Below are 14373 nucleotides of genomic sequence, written 5' to 3' on the forward strand. Positions count from 1 at the left end.
AGGTGGGGACGAGGAGATGACAAGAGGGAAGTACAAGGGAGAGGGAGCAGGTCAAGAGGGGGATGTGATGTTAGGAAAAAATATGATATAGAGGTCTCTAGTGAAGCGTTTGAGTAAGGAGAATGAATGACTTTGGTGGGAAGAGATCTTAGTTATCCAGCCAGAGGCTTTCAACTTCTCCTCGACTCTCTCCTTGAGCTAGAAGGTGAGGAGGTTCTGTAGGCCTTAGAGCGTCGAATGACCTCTGTGAATCTTTGCCTCCTCCATGGAAAAAACCTCTTTCTTGATTGACTCTAAGATGCCATAATAAAAAATAGTTGTAAGAGTGGCTTCGTCAAAGGTGGTGGGGGGACATCCATGGCACCAGCCTTTGTCAGGACGTCAACCTCTGTCCCTATCATGATTCATCATTGGGAGGAAGCGGGGCAGCGTCGAAGAGCCAGAATTAGAGGAGATAAAGGGTGCAGGGACTGAGGCTGCTAGTGAGGAGGAGATTCAGGTGCAGGGACTGTGGCTGCTAGTGAGGTGAATTAAAAGCCTTGAATGCCACTTGACGGTGAGTTTGGGGAGTCGTGTTTTTTGTCCTACAAGCACACGGATCCGACAGAAAATATTTAATACATTATTATGAACTGTTTATATATATATATATATATATATATATATATATATATATATATAGATATATAGATATATATATATATATATATATATATATATATATATATATATATATATATATATATATATATATATATATATATATATATATCGTTTGTCTGTTGTATATATGCTAACCAGACATAGTCTTAGTGTCATCAAATATTTTCTTGTAAATTATTATGAACTGTTTATATATATATACCGTTTGTCTGTTGTATATATGCTAACCAGACATAGTCTTAGGGTCATCAAATTTTTTCTTGTAAATTGTATCCATTATAAAAGGAGATGTCCCCCTCAAAGAGGACTATTATTATTATTTTATTATCATTTTTAGGGCACAAGGTTCATAGCAATACATTTATTAATCTAGACGCCTCCTCATAGGGTCTGTATCATGCAGCCAATTAGCTATTATTGTAATAACTTCCGAGTTAGAGTGACATTCAAGCTCCATGAAGATTTCCTCTGCTTCATGTAAATCATGTTGAATTGCAGTTAGAGTTTGTGAAAAAGACTTGGAATGGGAAATATGCATGAGGTTTTTCGTTCGAACCTGCAAAATAATTTCACCCACTAGCACCCCAATGATATCTAGCTTGCTAATGAGTCATGATTTTTTTCTAGATGCATTTTGTTAAGGGAAACACTAACCAAGACTATGAATGAGGGAGGAATCTTAGATTGGAAGATGCTAAATAGCTCTACTGACTATAGCTAACCACTATTTGAAACTGGACATATCCCCTTGGACACATAATACCTACGATGAAACCCTCTAACTTAGACCATAAAATTAGAGGAAAAGACTTCAGGATCCAAGGATGAAAGAACTAGAATTAGTATGAAATTGAAAATACAAGAGGAAACGTAGATGAAAAAACCTCATAAACTTCAACCATCTATAACCAACCATTGATGGAAAGTGATTTAGGGCACTAGGTTTAATATCATTTTCTCCCTACACCCTCTAAATCAAACATGTAACTCAGAGGAAGAAGATTTAAGTCTCGAAGATGAAATTAGAGTTGTATGAAAGAACACATGATGGGAGGGCCTAGTCCTTGTCCCAACACCACCCACTAGAAAAGCATGATGGCACCAAAATATCCTCTCAAAGATTAAAATACATACTTCCAAAATGGTTGTAGAGAAGCTTGGAAATTGCAAGTAACCTAGCATGAGTGGATAAAAATGCAGAACCAAACAACAAGGGAATTAATACCACCATGAATCCAAGCGGGAGAGCTTTGGGAAGCTTCTTGTAACCATATGCTAGCCCAACAAACCCATCATTGCACATGAAAAGAGACAAATTGTAAATGATGTTTATTAACATAACTCTTGGTGGTACACCAAACCTCATCCATGTTGCAATCATCATTGTGGGTGGAGGGCATGTTGTTGTTAATTAAGGCTTAAGGTGACAACAAATATGCCACTTTCACCTCCCAATGCCTCCCTTATCACCTGATCCTAGGTATAAATTAATTTACAATAATACTATATATAAATTATCTATACATGATGTTATGACATTGTCATCCTTTCACTAACATCATTTTTTTGTTGCTCCAAATGCCTAATTTGGTAGTCTGGAGCCTCTTCATCGCTTCTTGAAAGTCCTTCACTTGTTGGTGGTTCACCGTCTTGACTCATTTGAAAGCATTATAGGCCATGGTTTAATAGTTCCCAACCTTGCACCTCAAATTTATGTTTTTTGATTCAATCGTGATGATGCATATTATAAGACAACTTAAATATATCACACTTAATAAACTATAGGCATGAAAGCATGAATAAAAATGAAATAAACTTATTAGAGGAATTTTGAGATCTAATATGAGCTTCCTAAGGAAAATAATAAAATAATAGTTAAAATAATAAATTAGAGTTATAGTTTTTTTTATAGGAAAAGAAATAAGATTATTTTTTTAAGTGTATCACCTTATAGCTTACTCAAATGTTAAGCGTAAGAAATTCTTGGAATTAAAATTAAATTCCACATATAATGAGTACCTACTTTACATACTTTTGAGCAGACCCACATCAAGAAAAGTTGCAAATACATGAAAAAAGTTTAAGAAACCCATTTTTTCATGTACTTCCATTTTTTTCTCAATATAAGTATACAAAAAAAATATATAAAATAAGTACCTATTAGATATATAATTTAATTTTGCATCTAACGAGTAACATTTGAATAAATTAAAAAAAGTACAACAAAAATATGATTAAAATAATAGTGTTATTTTATTCTCTTTAAAAATATTTATCCTTAAAACTAACATTATCAACGTAAATCTTATTAATTCTCTTAAAATTAATTTTACTTATATAATTTTTATTTATTTACTTTAAAACTCATATTTCACTTTAAAATTACCCAATAATAATCACTACAACACACAAAATAAAATAAAATATAAAACATAATACATCATGCACACAAAATAAAATAAAATATAAAACATATACATCATAAAATAAAATATAAAACATATACATCATTGTCGGTACAATATTGAATTAAAAACATGTGTGAAATGAAAAAGAAATTCATAATTACTCTATTTCATATACTTTATAACGATATATAATATATATTGTAGGAACAACATATAATATATATAAACAATAATCAATCTTTAGTTATTAAAAACTAGTAATGAGTGAGTATCTATCTTTTCTATATTATTGCCAGCTCTGCAATTTCATAATCATCCCAACGAACAAATATCTAGGAGCATATTCCTTTATACTCTACCTTGTTTGGGTCCCATGGAGGGCATTATTACATTAAAATAACCTTTCACGGTTATGACCATCACTTAAAGTTCTAGTAAAGGTCTAGCAAATCTAACCAGACATTTTTTATTTCAATAAACTTTAAAGTGGTTATGAATATGATATTTTATATAATTTATTATATCAATCATATTCATTAACAACATCTACTTGCTGAAATAAAGTTTATATACAATTCCAAAGAATCAAAGTGACTATGTATAGTCCAAAAACAACATCTACTTGCTGAAATAGAGTTTATATACTATTCCAAAGAATCAAAGTGACTATGTATATAGTCCAAAAACAACATCTACTTGCTGAAATAAAGTTTAAATACTATTCCAAAGAATCAAAGTGACTATGTATAGTCCAAAATTAAAATTCATATAGTATTCCAAGGAATTAAAGTGGCTATGTATAGTCCAAGGAATTAAAGTTTATATAGTATTTCAAGGAATTAAAGTGACTATCCATAGCCTGTGCTTTATTAATACAGAATAGAAAACAATATCAGCGTGACTTGGTTTATGGATATGTTGGAAGTTTCCAGTCATCTTCCTACTTGAGGTATGTTGGAGCTGTTGTCAGCCCACTCCATCTCTCTCGCTCTCGATTCCGCCCGTCCATGGACATTGCTCGCTGCCAAATCTCTATATTCAATACCGATGCCATCTGAAATGAGAGGTGGCGGACCATTATTCTTATTTTCACATGCGATGGCTTCTTTCATCTGAGTAACTACTTCACATACGCTTGGCCTACAGGATGGTGTACCCTCCACACATCTAAGTGCTAGTCTCGCAACCTTAACTACTGATAAGATGTCGTAATTTCCGTCCAATCCCTTGTCTATGATTACCTCTATGTTGTCGCCAGCGTTTTCATCCATCTTCACATACGGTGTCACCTACACATGTCCAATTTTGTTTAACGTAAATTATGTCTGTTCGATTAAATGATTTATCATAATCAAATTACTTACCCATTGAATGAGGTTAATCTCCTCTTCGCCCAGATTTACATTTATGGGTGGTCTGCCACATATAATTTCCAACAATACCACTCCAAAGCTATATACATCACTCTTTGCAGTCAACATTTGAGTGCGGAAATACCTGCAGAACATCCCGAACAGAAAATAAAATAAAATTTCTCCTGCTTTCAATAATTAATGCAGAGAAAGTGCAGGGCATATGAATATATACTCTGGATCGAGGTATCCTATGGTCCCTTTTACGGCAGTATTAGCATAAGAAGCCTCTCCATCTACTGAGATCCTTGAGAGGCCAAAATCAGCCAGTTTTCCATTCATATTGGCGTCTAAAAGGATATTGGCAGACTTAACATCCCTGTGAATTATCTTTGGAGTGCAACCCATGTGCAGGTATTCCAGTCCTTTCAACATAAAAGCGCAGGTGGATCACATGAATATTATATTTAAGCGTGATTTGTTGAAAACCAAGATCTACTTATTTAATGGTAATCAGATATATGAAATAAGCCTACCTTTCGATCACATAAATCTACTGTGTACCTAAAGACTTACCCTGAGCTGCATCTAAAGCTATTTTGAGCCTTGTTACCCAATTCAGTGGGGAAATCTCTGCGCTATGTCCTGCAAAGCAATTTAGGATCAAATACAATTGTTTTTACTTGTTTTTGGAACTAATATTAATATGCACCGACTAGATCAAACAATATACTCAACAACATAGTTACCGTAAAGGTGGTCCCTTAAGGACCCTTCAGACATATGCTCGTAGATAAGCATAACCTCTTTCGATTCATTACAGAATCCGAGTAATGACACCAAGTTCTTGTGATGGATTTTAGAAAGAAGATCGACCTGTTTATCAGTGAATCAGCTTGAATGAATTTTTGCATCCATGTATATAGTTCAGTGAATATAATCCCACCTGCTCTAGGGTTTAAAATCCTTGGAATTACCTCATTCTGGAATTGGTGAACTCCTTCTATCGAGAAGGATGAGAGGACTTTTACAGCGATATTCTTTCCTTCTCGCAATTTACCAAAGAAAACTGATCCAAAACCGCCTTGCCCAATCTTTTGATTGAAGTTTTGTGTGCATTCCATTATCTCTGCTAATGTAAACGCACGGGACTTTGTCGAGGTTGGCACCATAATTGTCAAGTAGTCTGCAATCCTTGTAAATTTACAAGGTGTCAAAGCATAATATTACCCATTTTCATAGCGGAAATAAAATATATCTGAATTTCAGTTGCTGACCTTCACTGCGATGATTTTTAGTCCTTAACTTCTTCCAACGAACAGCAATACACACCATCAACGCTGCTGCTATTAGTAAAGGTCCGCTTATCATTATTCCGAGCACAAGGTTCCTCGCTCCTGATAGCATATAAATTTTGTAAAAGAGATATGGATTGAATTTACTAAAGAGACAAATATATGTTGGAAAGGCAGAGGAGTTTAAACACAAATACAGACAAAATATATGAGTTGCAGTTTTTCTATTGATCACACAGAAACTTCATTATTATAATCAATTGGGTGAGTGGTATTTAAATTTTTTTCTACTAACTACTCACCCAAAATAACTCAACATGCACACACACTTCACTCAGTGAACTTACACTCTAAATATGGACTACACTTAACTCTATCAATCACTGTACTTGACTCAACTAACTCTCTAATTTTAGATGCAGGAGTAATTACACTTTCTAACGATATATATAGAGAGCATATTAATAATATTTGAGAACATCACAATGACCATAAGGTGTATATTGAAATTGTAGCATCCAATAAGTAAATAAATGGGTTGTTTAATTATTATCATAGTTTTTTGTTATTTAAAATATGTTTTTGAATTTATAAATGGATTTAACTATTTGAAAAATCTCTGAAATATTTAGATTAGGCCGAATTCAACTTGTGATTCCAACAAATCCCTATGATCCCAACAAATCTCTGTAATTCTAATAAATCTCTACAAATTTATCCCTAAAATATATCGAGGGAAAAACTGCAAATAAACCAGTTAAACTATAACGTCATCCATTAATATCAAAATCTTGAGAGAAATCAGCATTTTAATACTTAACATTGTTAGTCTAACTGTTCCATCTTATTGGAGGTTTTTTTATCATATTTTCTAGTCAAATATACTTAAATTCCAATAAAATTTTATTAAAATTACAAATTTGATATATAAAATCTACACAAAAATTTCCAAATACCAAATTTTACTAAAAGCTTGAAACTTGAAATAATTAGAAAAAGCCATTATTCAAAAGTATATTTAAATTAAAAAAAAACTCATCACGCGATTTCTTGGTCTAGTGCCTATATATATCGTCATGAGCAGGCAGATCAATCGGTTGCCGCCGCCAAGTAGTTCCAGCCGGGAAGACATCATGGATACTAGATCGCGGCCAGGTGAAGGCGTATATAACCGAATTGAGGAATTAATAGCTTCTCCAAGGCAACGTTTTCCAAACAAGGCATAATCCTCATTCCTTCATCTTCCTCTCTTGCTGCGTGCAGAGTTGATCTTCCAGTCCCAGATTCTATTGAGGAAACGAAACTTATGTATATTGCACATTCCCTATCTAACAGACAGACATGGGTGAGTGGGTGAGGTCGATTGTTTGTCTGTTACCACTCAGATAACGCTCCTATCTGATGTAGCAATGAGCTGTCTCCTCAGTAAACATGCATTCAAAATCTTATTTAATCTAACATAAAGCTATATAACTTTAGCATAGTGATAACTGCACAGAAAATGTATTTTTCTCTATAGATATTTCTAACTAGATTGTGGATTATTTATGTTTCATTGTATTTCAAAGTATTCTGAAAATTCACGATTAATATAAATTGGGGTCAATTACGGCGCCCCTCACTGTAATATAAGTTTAGCTGCGTTGGAAGTGTAGATGTTTTTATAATCATAAACAAAGGCTGAGACAAGCTTCCTGATAGTGTGGCTTTGGCCAACAAATTTCTGGTGGCAGCAGTTTTGAGAGTACGAAAGGTGTGGAGTTTTCCCAAAAACTAGTATCGAACTATCAAAACAGGGCTTTTAACGCTAGATACTGTACTTTTGTTCCTAGGAAAAGAGTGAGTTGCTGCTGGAGATGGAGTGTCCATCCTAAAGCCGAAGAAACATTAAAAAAAAAGCCATTTGAAATTGATTGTTGTTAGCCAGATTCAATACCTGATCGACGATGTGTTGCAGAAATGGCAGAAGGGGTCGGTGAAGGGGAAGAAGTGGCAGATCGACGATGTGTTGCAGAAATGGCAGAAGGGGTCGGAGAAGGAGCCGCATTGCAGAAGAGGACTTTATAGTGAGTGTCTGCCGCGCATTTGAACGTGACGTCGTTGTTGTCGGCCGCGTAGGTCTTGGCCTGCGGGCAAAATTGCTTGAAATGTAACGAATAATTAGTGGCAGTACAATTTAGGGTGCTCGAATACCCTGATGTGCAGCAATATTCCTGTAAACCGAGAGCATCACAGGCACTCTTGCATCCACCGGAAGCACTTAATTTAGCGGGACAGATAGCGGTTATATTGCTTGTGCAGGATGTTGCGCTGCAGGTAGAGTTGGAGGGTATGATCGAAATTGGGAGGTTGAATCCATCAACGAGAGAGATGTCATAGGAGTTAGAAGTGTATTCGGCTAGAGTAATTGGGTACGTTCCCAATAGACCTTCCGTACAGTTTAGTAGACCCCCGCAGTCCCCAGTAATGCAGTTGCCTAAGCCGCTGGTGTTGAAGGAACACCCCGTCCGCCCCCAAAACGTGACCGATGTCCAGCCGCCGAGCGGGGCTTGAGGCGTCCAGGACTGGCCAGTGTCCAGCCGTTTCCCTCCACCGGTGGAACTGGCTGCCCAAACTGGGAACGCGCACTCGTTCTGGATCACGAAGGTTGCACCTCCTGCGTCTGCAAGCATCAGTACAAATATAGTTAAAAAGATGGATTCTTGAAGGAACAAACATACGTATTCAATTATTACAGGTATTACCTTGTATAAAGGAAATGCATAACGCTGCCATGAACGCTAGCGAAAGTCCCTTTTCTCCTGCCATTGTAACCGCTGTGATTCAACCTTTCCTCCGCAAAAGCCAAATAATGAGAACGTTTATAAAACGTCCAGAGCAGCGACCAGTCCTGAAATTTTCTAGTTTGAGTACCCGCAAGAACCAATCAAGATGGATGACGTATCTTGCCCGGTATCCCATTGTAGACCTTGACTCTCAGAAATTTGAAGATTGGAATAAGTTTTGAAATTTGGTGAGAGTTTTATTTTTATTTAATATTATATTATATTATATTATGATTATTATTTTGATGTTCGTTTAAAACTGGTTTTTTATAATATAAATTTAATTTAAATCAGTGACTGACAGATTCGAAAAAGTTTATAATTTAAATGTATGATTCCAATAAAATTTCACTAAATTTTAAAAATATTAAACCAAAAAAATACAAAACAAACCTCCCAAACATATAACTTCAAAAAAATTGCCTGGCAAAATTTTGAGTACTTTTTTTTATGAGGTCAACAAAATGTATATTTTCAGTATTCAATGCTGTCTGAGAGTGAACATGAATTATGATATTATTAATTATAATAAATTTTTGTATTTTTTAGAAGGTCAACAAAATGTATATTATTCGTATTCAATGCTGTCTGACGGTGAACATGAATTATGATGCAGAATCATTTGTTTAATATATAATGCGATTAGACAACCGTTGGTCTTCTCTATAATAGATTGCTTGTTTGATTGGTGTAAAAATAAGTTTTTGATTATAAAAAATTAAATACAACTCTTTCCATAGTATTTTTAATGTTTCTTTTAATAATGTTTTTTAATTTTAATGTCACTTGATACGGTGGATATTGATTGGTTTTTTATAATAAGTTGTTTTCCTAATTATTTTTTAACGGGTTGTTTTTAATGTACGAAACTTTAAAGTTTTTTAAGTTGAAATTTTTTTTTTGAAGGTGGCAAAACCTATCAAACTCAGGTGTCAAACCAACAGTGAGGACAACCATCTCTGGCTGCTATCCGCGAATGTTGATTTGACTCATCACGGTTATCAAGGAAAACCACGCCACCTGTAATAACCCGTTGGTGGTCCGTAAGGGAGCAGGCTTTCACTCCTGCCAGATGCCTCTGGGTCTTGGGCCGTTAACCTGTTTCCTTACGTCCGAGGAAAACGAGCTCTTAGCCAAGCAGAAACAGTTTTACGGCATACTCCAGGCCGCTTTTAAGTTGAAATTTTAATTTTCAATATAGTTTTACTTTATTTAATTATAATATTAATTTTAAATTTTAAATATCCATTTCAATATGACATCTTAAAATATATCTAAAGCTCAAGTTACTTGCTCTTCTTTATTGCGATGCTTTTTAGCCGTCAATTTCTTCAAGCGAACAATAAGACGCACAATGAACGGTATTGCTACACATAAAATAGAAATTGAGAGTTAATGACATTTTCAAGAAGTAAAACATAAATTTTTATCATGAAAAATTAAATATTTTTTATAGATGGAAAGAGGTTTGTTGACTTTTTGCTTTTTAAATTGAGAGTTTAGATTAATTCTTAAGAGAATATGCTCAGCATATGTTTCTTTTTAATGTTTATCAAGGGTTGTAATAGCATTAGCATATGCATATATATATATATATATATATATATATATATTAGATGGAAAGAGGTTTGTTGACTTTTTTTTAATTGAGAGTTTAGATTAATTCTCAAGGGGATATGCTCAGCATATGTTCCTTTTTGATGTTTATCAAGGGTTGTAGTGTATTACAGAGTTTGTTAGTGTGCATTGACTTTTCCCCACCCACCAATTTCCTAGGAATTTGAGATTATTCCAATTCTAATAAGTTTCTCAATGTTGATATTATTCGAATTATAATAAGTTTCTCATTATTATTTATAACATTCATTTATATATAAGAAAATTTTATTTAGCAAAATGGTCGGGCCTATTCTCGCTTGCTGGTTGAACCCGAGGCTTGACGAAATCACTCGAACTTTTAATAAATTTAAACTAGCAATTGCACCAGATGTTGCAAAAGAACGCCATAAGGCAATAACATATGGATAGAGAGCATAGATGGAGACATGCGTGATATGTTACAATTTGAGTGAGAGGAATAACATGGTGTTAAAAGTAAAGTGAACTCCCCTTTATCTATCCTATTGATTTGAGTTGCAATATTTCAATTAAGGGAATTCTTAGCAATTTCAACATTGTACTTGCAACTTTAGTTTTGTTTTATACCCTTCTAGGGAATTGGCTAGCTTGGTAATTTAGAAATGGATGGTTGGTGAATGTAGGTATGGATCCTTGATTGAATGTGATGGTTCTCTGGTGTTGATGTTTTTTTAAGACACAATGAACCCCTAACTTTCACAATCAGAGCCATAGAAGAGTTTGCGAATTCCACACAATTTTTTGCATTAATAATATAAAATCAACCAAACTAGCATATTTCAAACAAGAGATGAAGCTAGGAGAAAGTCTTAGATGATTTTGGAAAAATAGATGCCCCTATCATCAAGCACATAAGCCAAATACAACTCATGTTATGCACCACAACTCCTTACCTCTAAGTGAAAATATCTCATGTTATACACCACAACTCCCTACCTTTGGGAGTGTTTATCAAAGCAAGTTCTCATAAAATCAAACAAAAAAAGCCCTAAAAACTTTGTCCTAGAAAACAGAGTTAAAATGATCATTCAAAATCATTATAAATGATAACCAAGTTAGTTCCTTAAAATTTGGGAGTAAAGTAATGACCGTCATCCTATATCTAACAAGAATTGTATATGCAATTGAATCTTTTAATCTTAAAACAAGGCTAAATTCTAGTTAGCAACCATAAATACTTTAAAAAATCTGCTATATGTTGTAGATTCACGTTACAAGAAGGAAAGGAAAAAGGATAATAAACTCGCTTGTCCACATATAAGCAATAGATACGCTAGCAGAGTTATGCATATAATAAAGGTTAAAGATAAAACTCCACACATGTTGCAACAACAATGTATTATAATCATTACCACAATATCTAACCCAAACAATTCATTCAATCCTTGCAAAATAAAGGTCGCAAAAAAACTAGTAAGTCTTTGAGCCCAACAAACCTCAGAAATTCAATTTTTGTGGAAACGTTAATTAGAAAATGTGAAGCAAAGAAAAACCAAAACCAACTACCCAACAAATCACAACAAATCAATATTGTCAATATTTAAATATTTGTACCACATAGACAATATTCTCTTTCGCTCAAAAGTTTTACACAAGATAATTCTCTTTCAATAAGGAGTTTTACACAACAAAAGGCATTCTAGATGGCCACGAACTATAAAGAAAAAAAAACACAAGAAAAGGCATTCTAGATGGCCACAAACTATAAAGAAAAAAAATAGATAACAGAGAGCAATGGAGATGGAGATTTAAAAATGTATTACTAATATATTTGGACACTCAACTGCATAAGTACAATATAAACAATCTCTCCCACTCAAGAGGCTAAACAAGGAAAGACACTCTAGATGGCATTGAAGTATAAAAAATAAATACAAACAAAAGATTACTTTGGAAGAAAGAATTGAAATCCTGCAGAATCTTTACTTTCATAAAAAAATTTAAACCCCAAGTAAGAGTTTCATAAAAAACCGTAAACCCCAACTAAGAGGTGAAGGCATGGGTTGTATAACACTGATGCAAAATGAAATTAAAAACCGAGTAAGAAAATTTTCAATTGTACAAAATGTTTATGATTGCAAACAACATAAACCCCAACAGAAAAGCATGTCTTGCCTTGATTCTCTTTTAGTCAACTATTGAAACTTCTCTTATCTCCAATTCAACCAATACTAGATAAAAAACAAAAACAAGACTAAGTTTCAAGAGATGAAAGTTGCCAGGAAAACAATAATCTTTTAAGAAATTCCTAGCATTTATTCCTCATTGGAACTAGGGTATTTTTTGATGAGGAGAAAGATATTTTAACTTTGAAGGAATTAGTAAGAATGTGAAGTGACAAGGACAAAAACATTTTGCAACTTGTGCTTTCATCGGTGGCCATTTTCAAAGACTTTATCCCAGGTGATAGAGAGACGCTTCACACAAAAACAAGGCTTCAAACAAAAATGCCTTCAGCAAAAACCGATCTTCGAGAGAGGATTCCCATAAAAAAATGATCTGGAGATGAATTTTTCTATAGAAATAAAAAAATTGCATAATTATTATGAATCCACTCATCTACAGTGTTAACAAACATTTCTACAGAAGTTGATGACATTAGGAAATGGTTCTTCGTTGCACCAAATTGAGTTTGATGTATGTGTATTTTACTAGAATCCATTCCACACTTTAATTGTTAACAAACATTTCTACATAAGTTGATGACATTAGGAAATGGTTCTTCCTTACACCAAATTGTACTTTGGTGTATGCGTATTTTACTAGAATCCATTCCACACTTTAATTGTGAAAACAACTTTTGTCAAAACAACTTGCTAGCCACAGTCTCCACTGAGAATTTAAAGAGGAGATTGAGTTCTGATGCCATAATATCACATGAGGATATTGAGTTATGATTCCATAAGATCACTTTAGGAGATTGATTTGTGATGCCATAAAATCACTTGAGGAAAACTATCTTTATTCATTGATCATTAACATGAATAATCATGGGTATCTTGAAGAAGTTAGTGTCATTCTTTTCTAAGCAAAGGAAAGCAACAAAGATAAGGAAACAAGAGCAGCTACAATACTAATTGGAGTAGGAATTCAACAAAACCATGTGGTTCACCCATCATCATGGTGCCAAAAAGGGATGAAAGTTGGATAATTTTCATTGACTACCATGCGTTCAACAAAATCATCATAAAATATAAATATGCACTTCTAAGAATTGATAAATTCTTGAATCAACTACAATAAGCTAAATCCTTTAGTGAGATGGTCCTTAAATAAGGTTACCATCAAGTGAGAATCAATGTTGAAAACATGTGGAAAAAAATGTTCAAGACAAGGTTTGTACTAGTGGTTAGTAATTTCTTTAGGTTTATGTGATACACTTCAACTTTCATGAGATTGATGAATGATGTGCTATACCCTTTTAATAACTCATTTGTAATAATATATCTAGATAACATAGTAATTTTTAGTGATAAATAAAGGTTTATTTATTAAGTTTGAGTACTTGTTTAATATGTAAATGACTACCTATACTCAACATTTAAAAAAATAAATAAAAAATACAATTAAAAAAATATTTTTTATATTTTTCTTTATGAAAAAACTACCAATAAACAATAAATAATATGATGATGATCTTGAATCTCTCTTTTTTAATATATATATATATATAAAGTTAATTAGTGATATTTGAGCGGGTTGAACATAATTATTAGTAAAAGTTGGGCTATATCTAGAAAGCTTTATAAATTTTTATAAATGCTGCATCACAATAAAATTATGATAATGGTTGAGATTTTTATTGTAATTTGATTAAATTATCAAAAACTAATACCAAGTATATGATTGACTTAGTTCCAAAATATTATGCCATATGAGCTTCCAACTTCTTACCATATTGTTAGAGTTTATATTTCTTAATATTTAATCTAATGGACAAAGTTCATTGTGGAAAATGGTTGAGATTTTTATCATAATTTGATTAAATTATGAAAAAATAAAACCAAGTATATGATCGACTTAATTCCAAAATATTATGCCATATGAGCTTCCAACTTCTTACTATATTGTTAGAGTTTATATTTCTTAATATTTAATCTAATGGACAAAGTTCATTATGGGAAATAGGGTCGTTAGTATTTATATTTAGACATTTTACATAAATAATTTTTTATCTTAATTATTTTAACAT

The 14373-nt window shown here is 33.2% G+C and overlaps 1 protein-coding gene and 1 pseudogene across 1 annotated transcript; both read right to left on the reverse strand.

The window, feature by feature from the left end:
- Positions 1 to 4003: 4003 nt before the first annotated feature.
- On the reverse strand, positions 4004 to 5758 carry LOC149187894 (putative LRR receptor-like serine/threonine-protein kinase At5g48740). Its single transcript, XM_089409817.1, has 7 exons — positions 5701 to 5758; positions 5401 to 5609; positions 5173 to 5299; positions 5000 to 5068; positions 4659 to 4848; positions 4436 to 4568; positions 4004 to 4360 (listed from the first exon to the last, which is right to left on the reverse strand). Exons 1-7 carry the CDS (start codon positions 5756 to 5758, stop codon positions 4004 to 4006), a joined length of 1143 nt encoding a protein of 380 aa, XP_089265943.1.
- A 1879-nt stretch (positions 5759 to 7637) lies between these two features.
- On the reverse strand, positions 7638 to 8526 carry LOC149187895 (pathogenesis-related 5 protein Cup a 3 pseudogene; annotated as a pseudogene).
- Between the last annotated feature and the right edge of the window lie 5847 nt (positions 8527 to 14373).

This window comes from Pinus tabuliformis, chromosome 3_1 (assembly GCF_031772625.1).
Source record: "Pinus tabuliformis cultivar Carrire ecotype Pingquan chromosome 3_1, CPIR1, whole genome shotgun sequence".
Lineage (NCBI taxonomy): Eukaryota > Viridiplantae > Streptophyta > Pinopsida > Pinales > Pinaceae > Pinus > Pinus tabuliformis.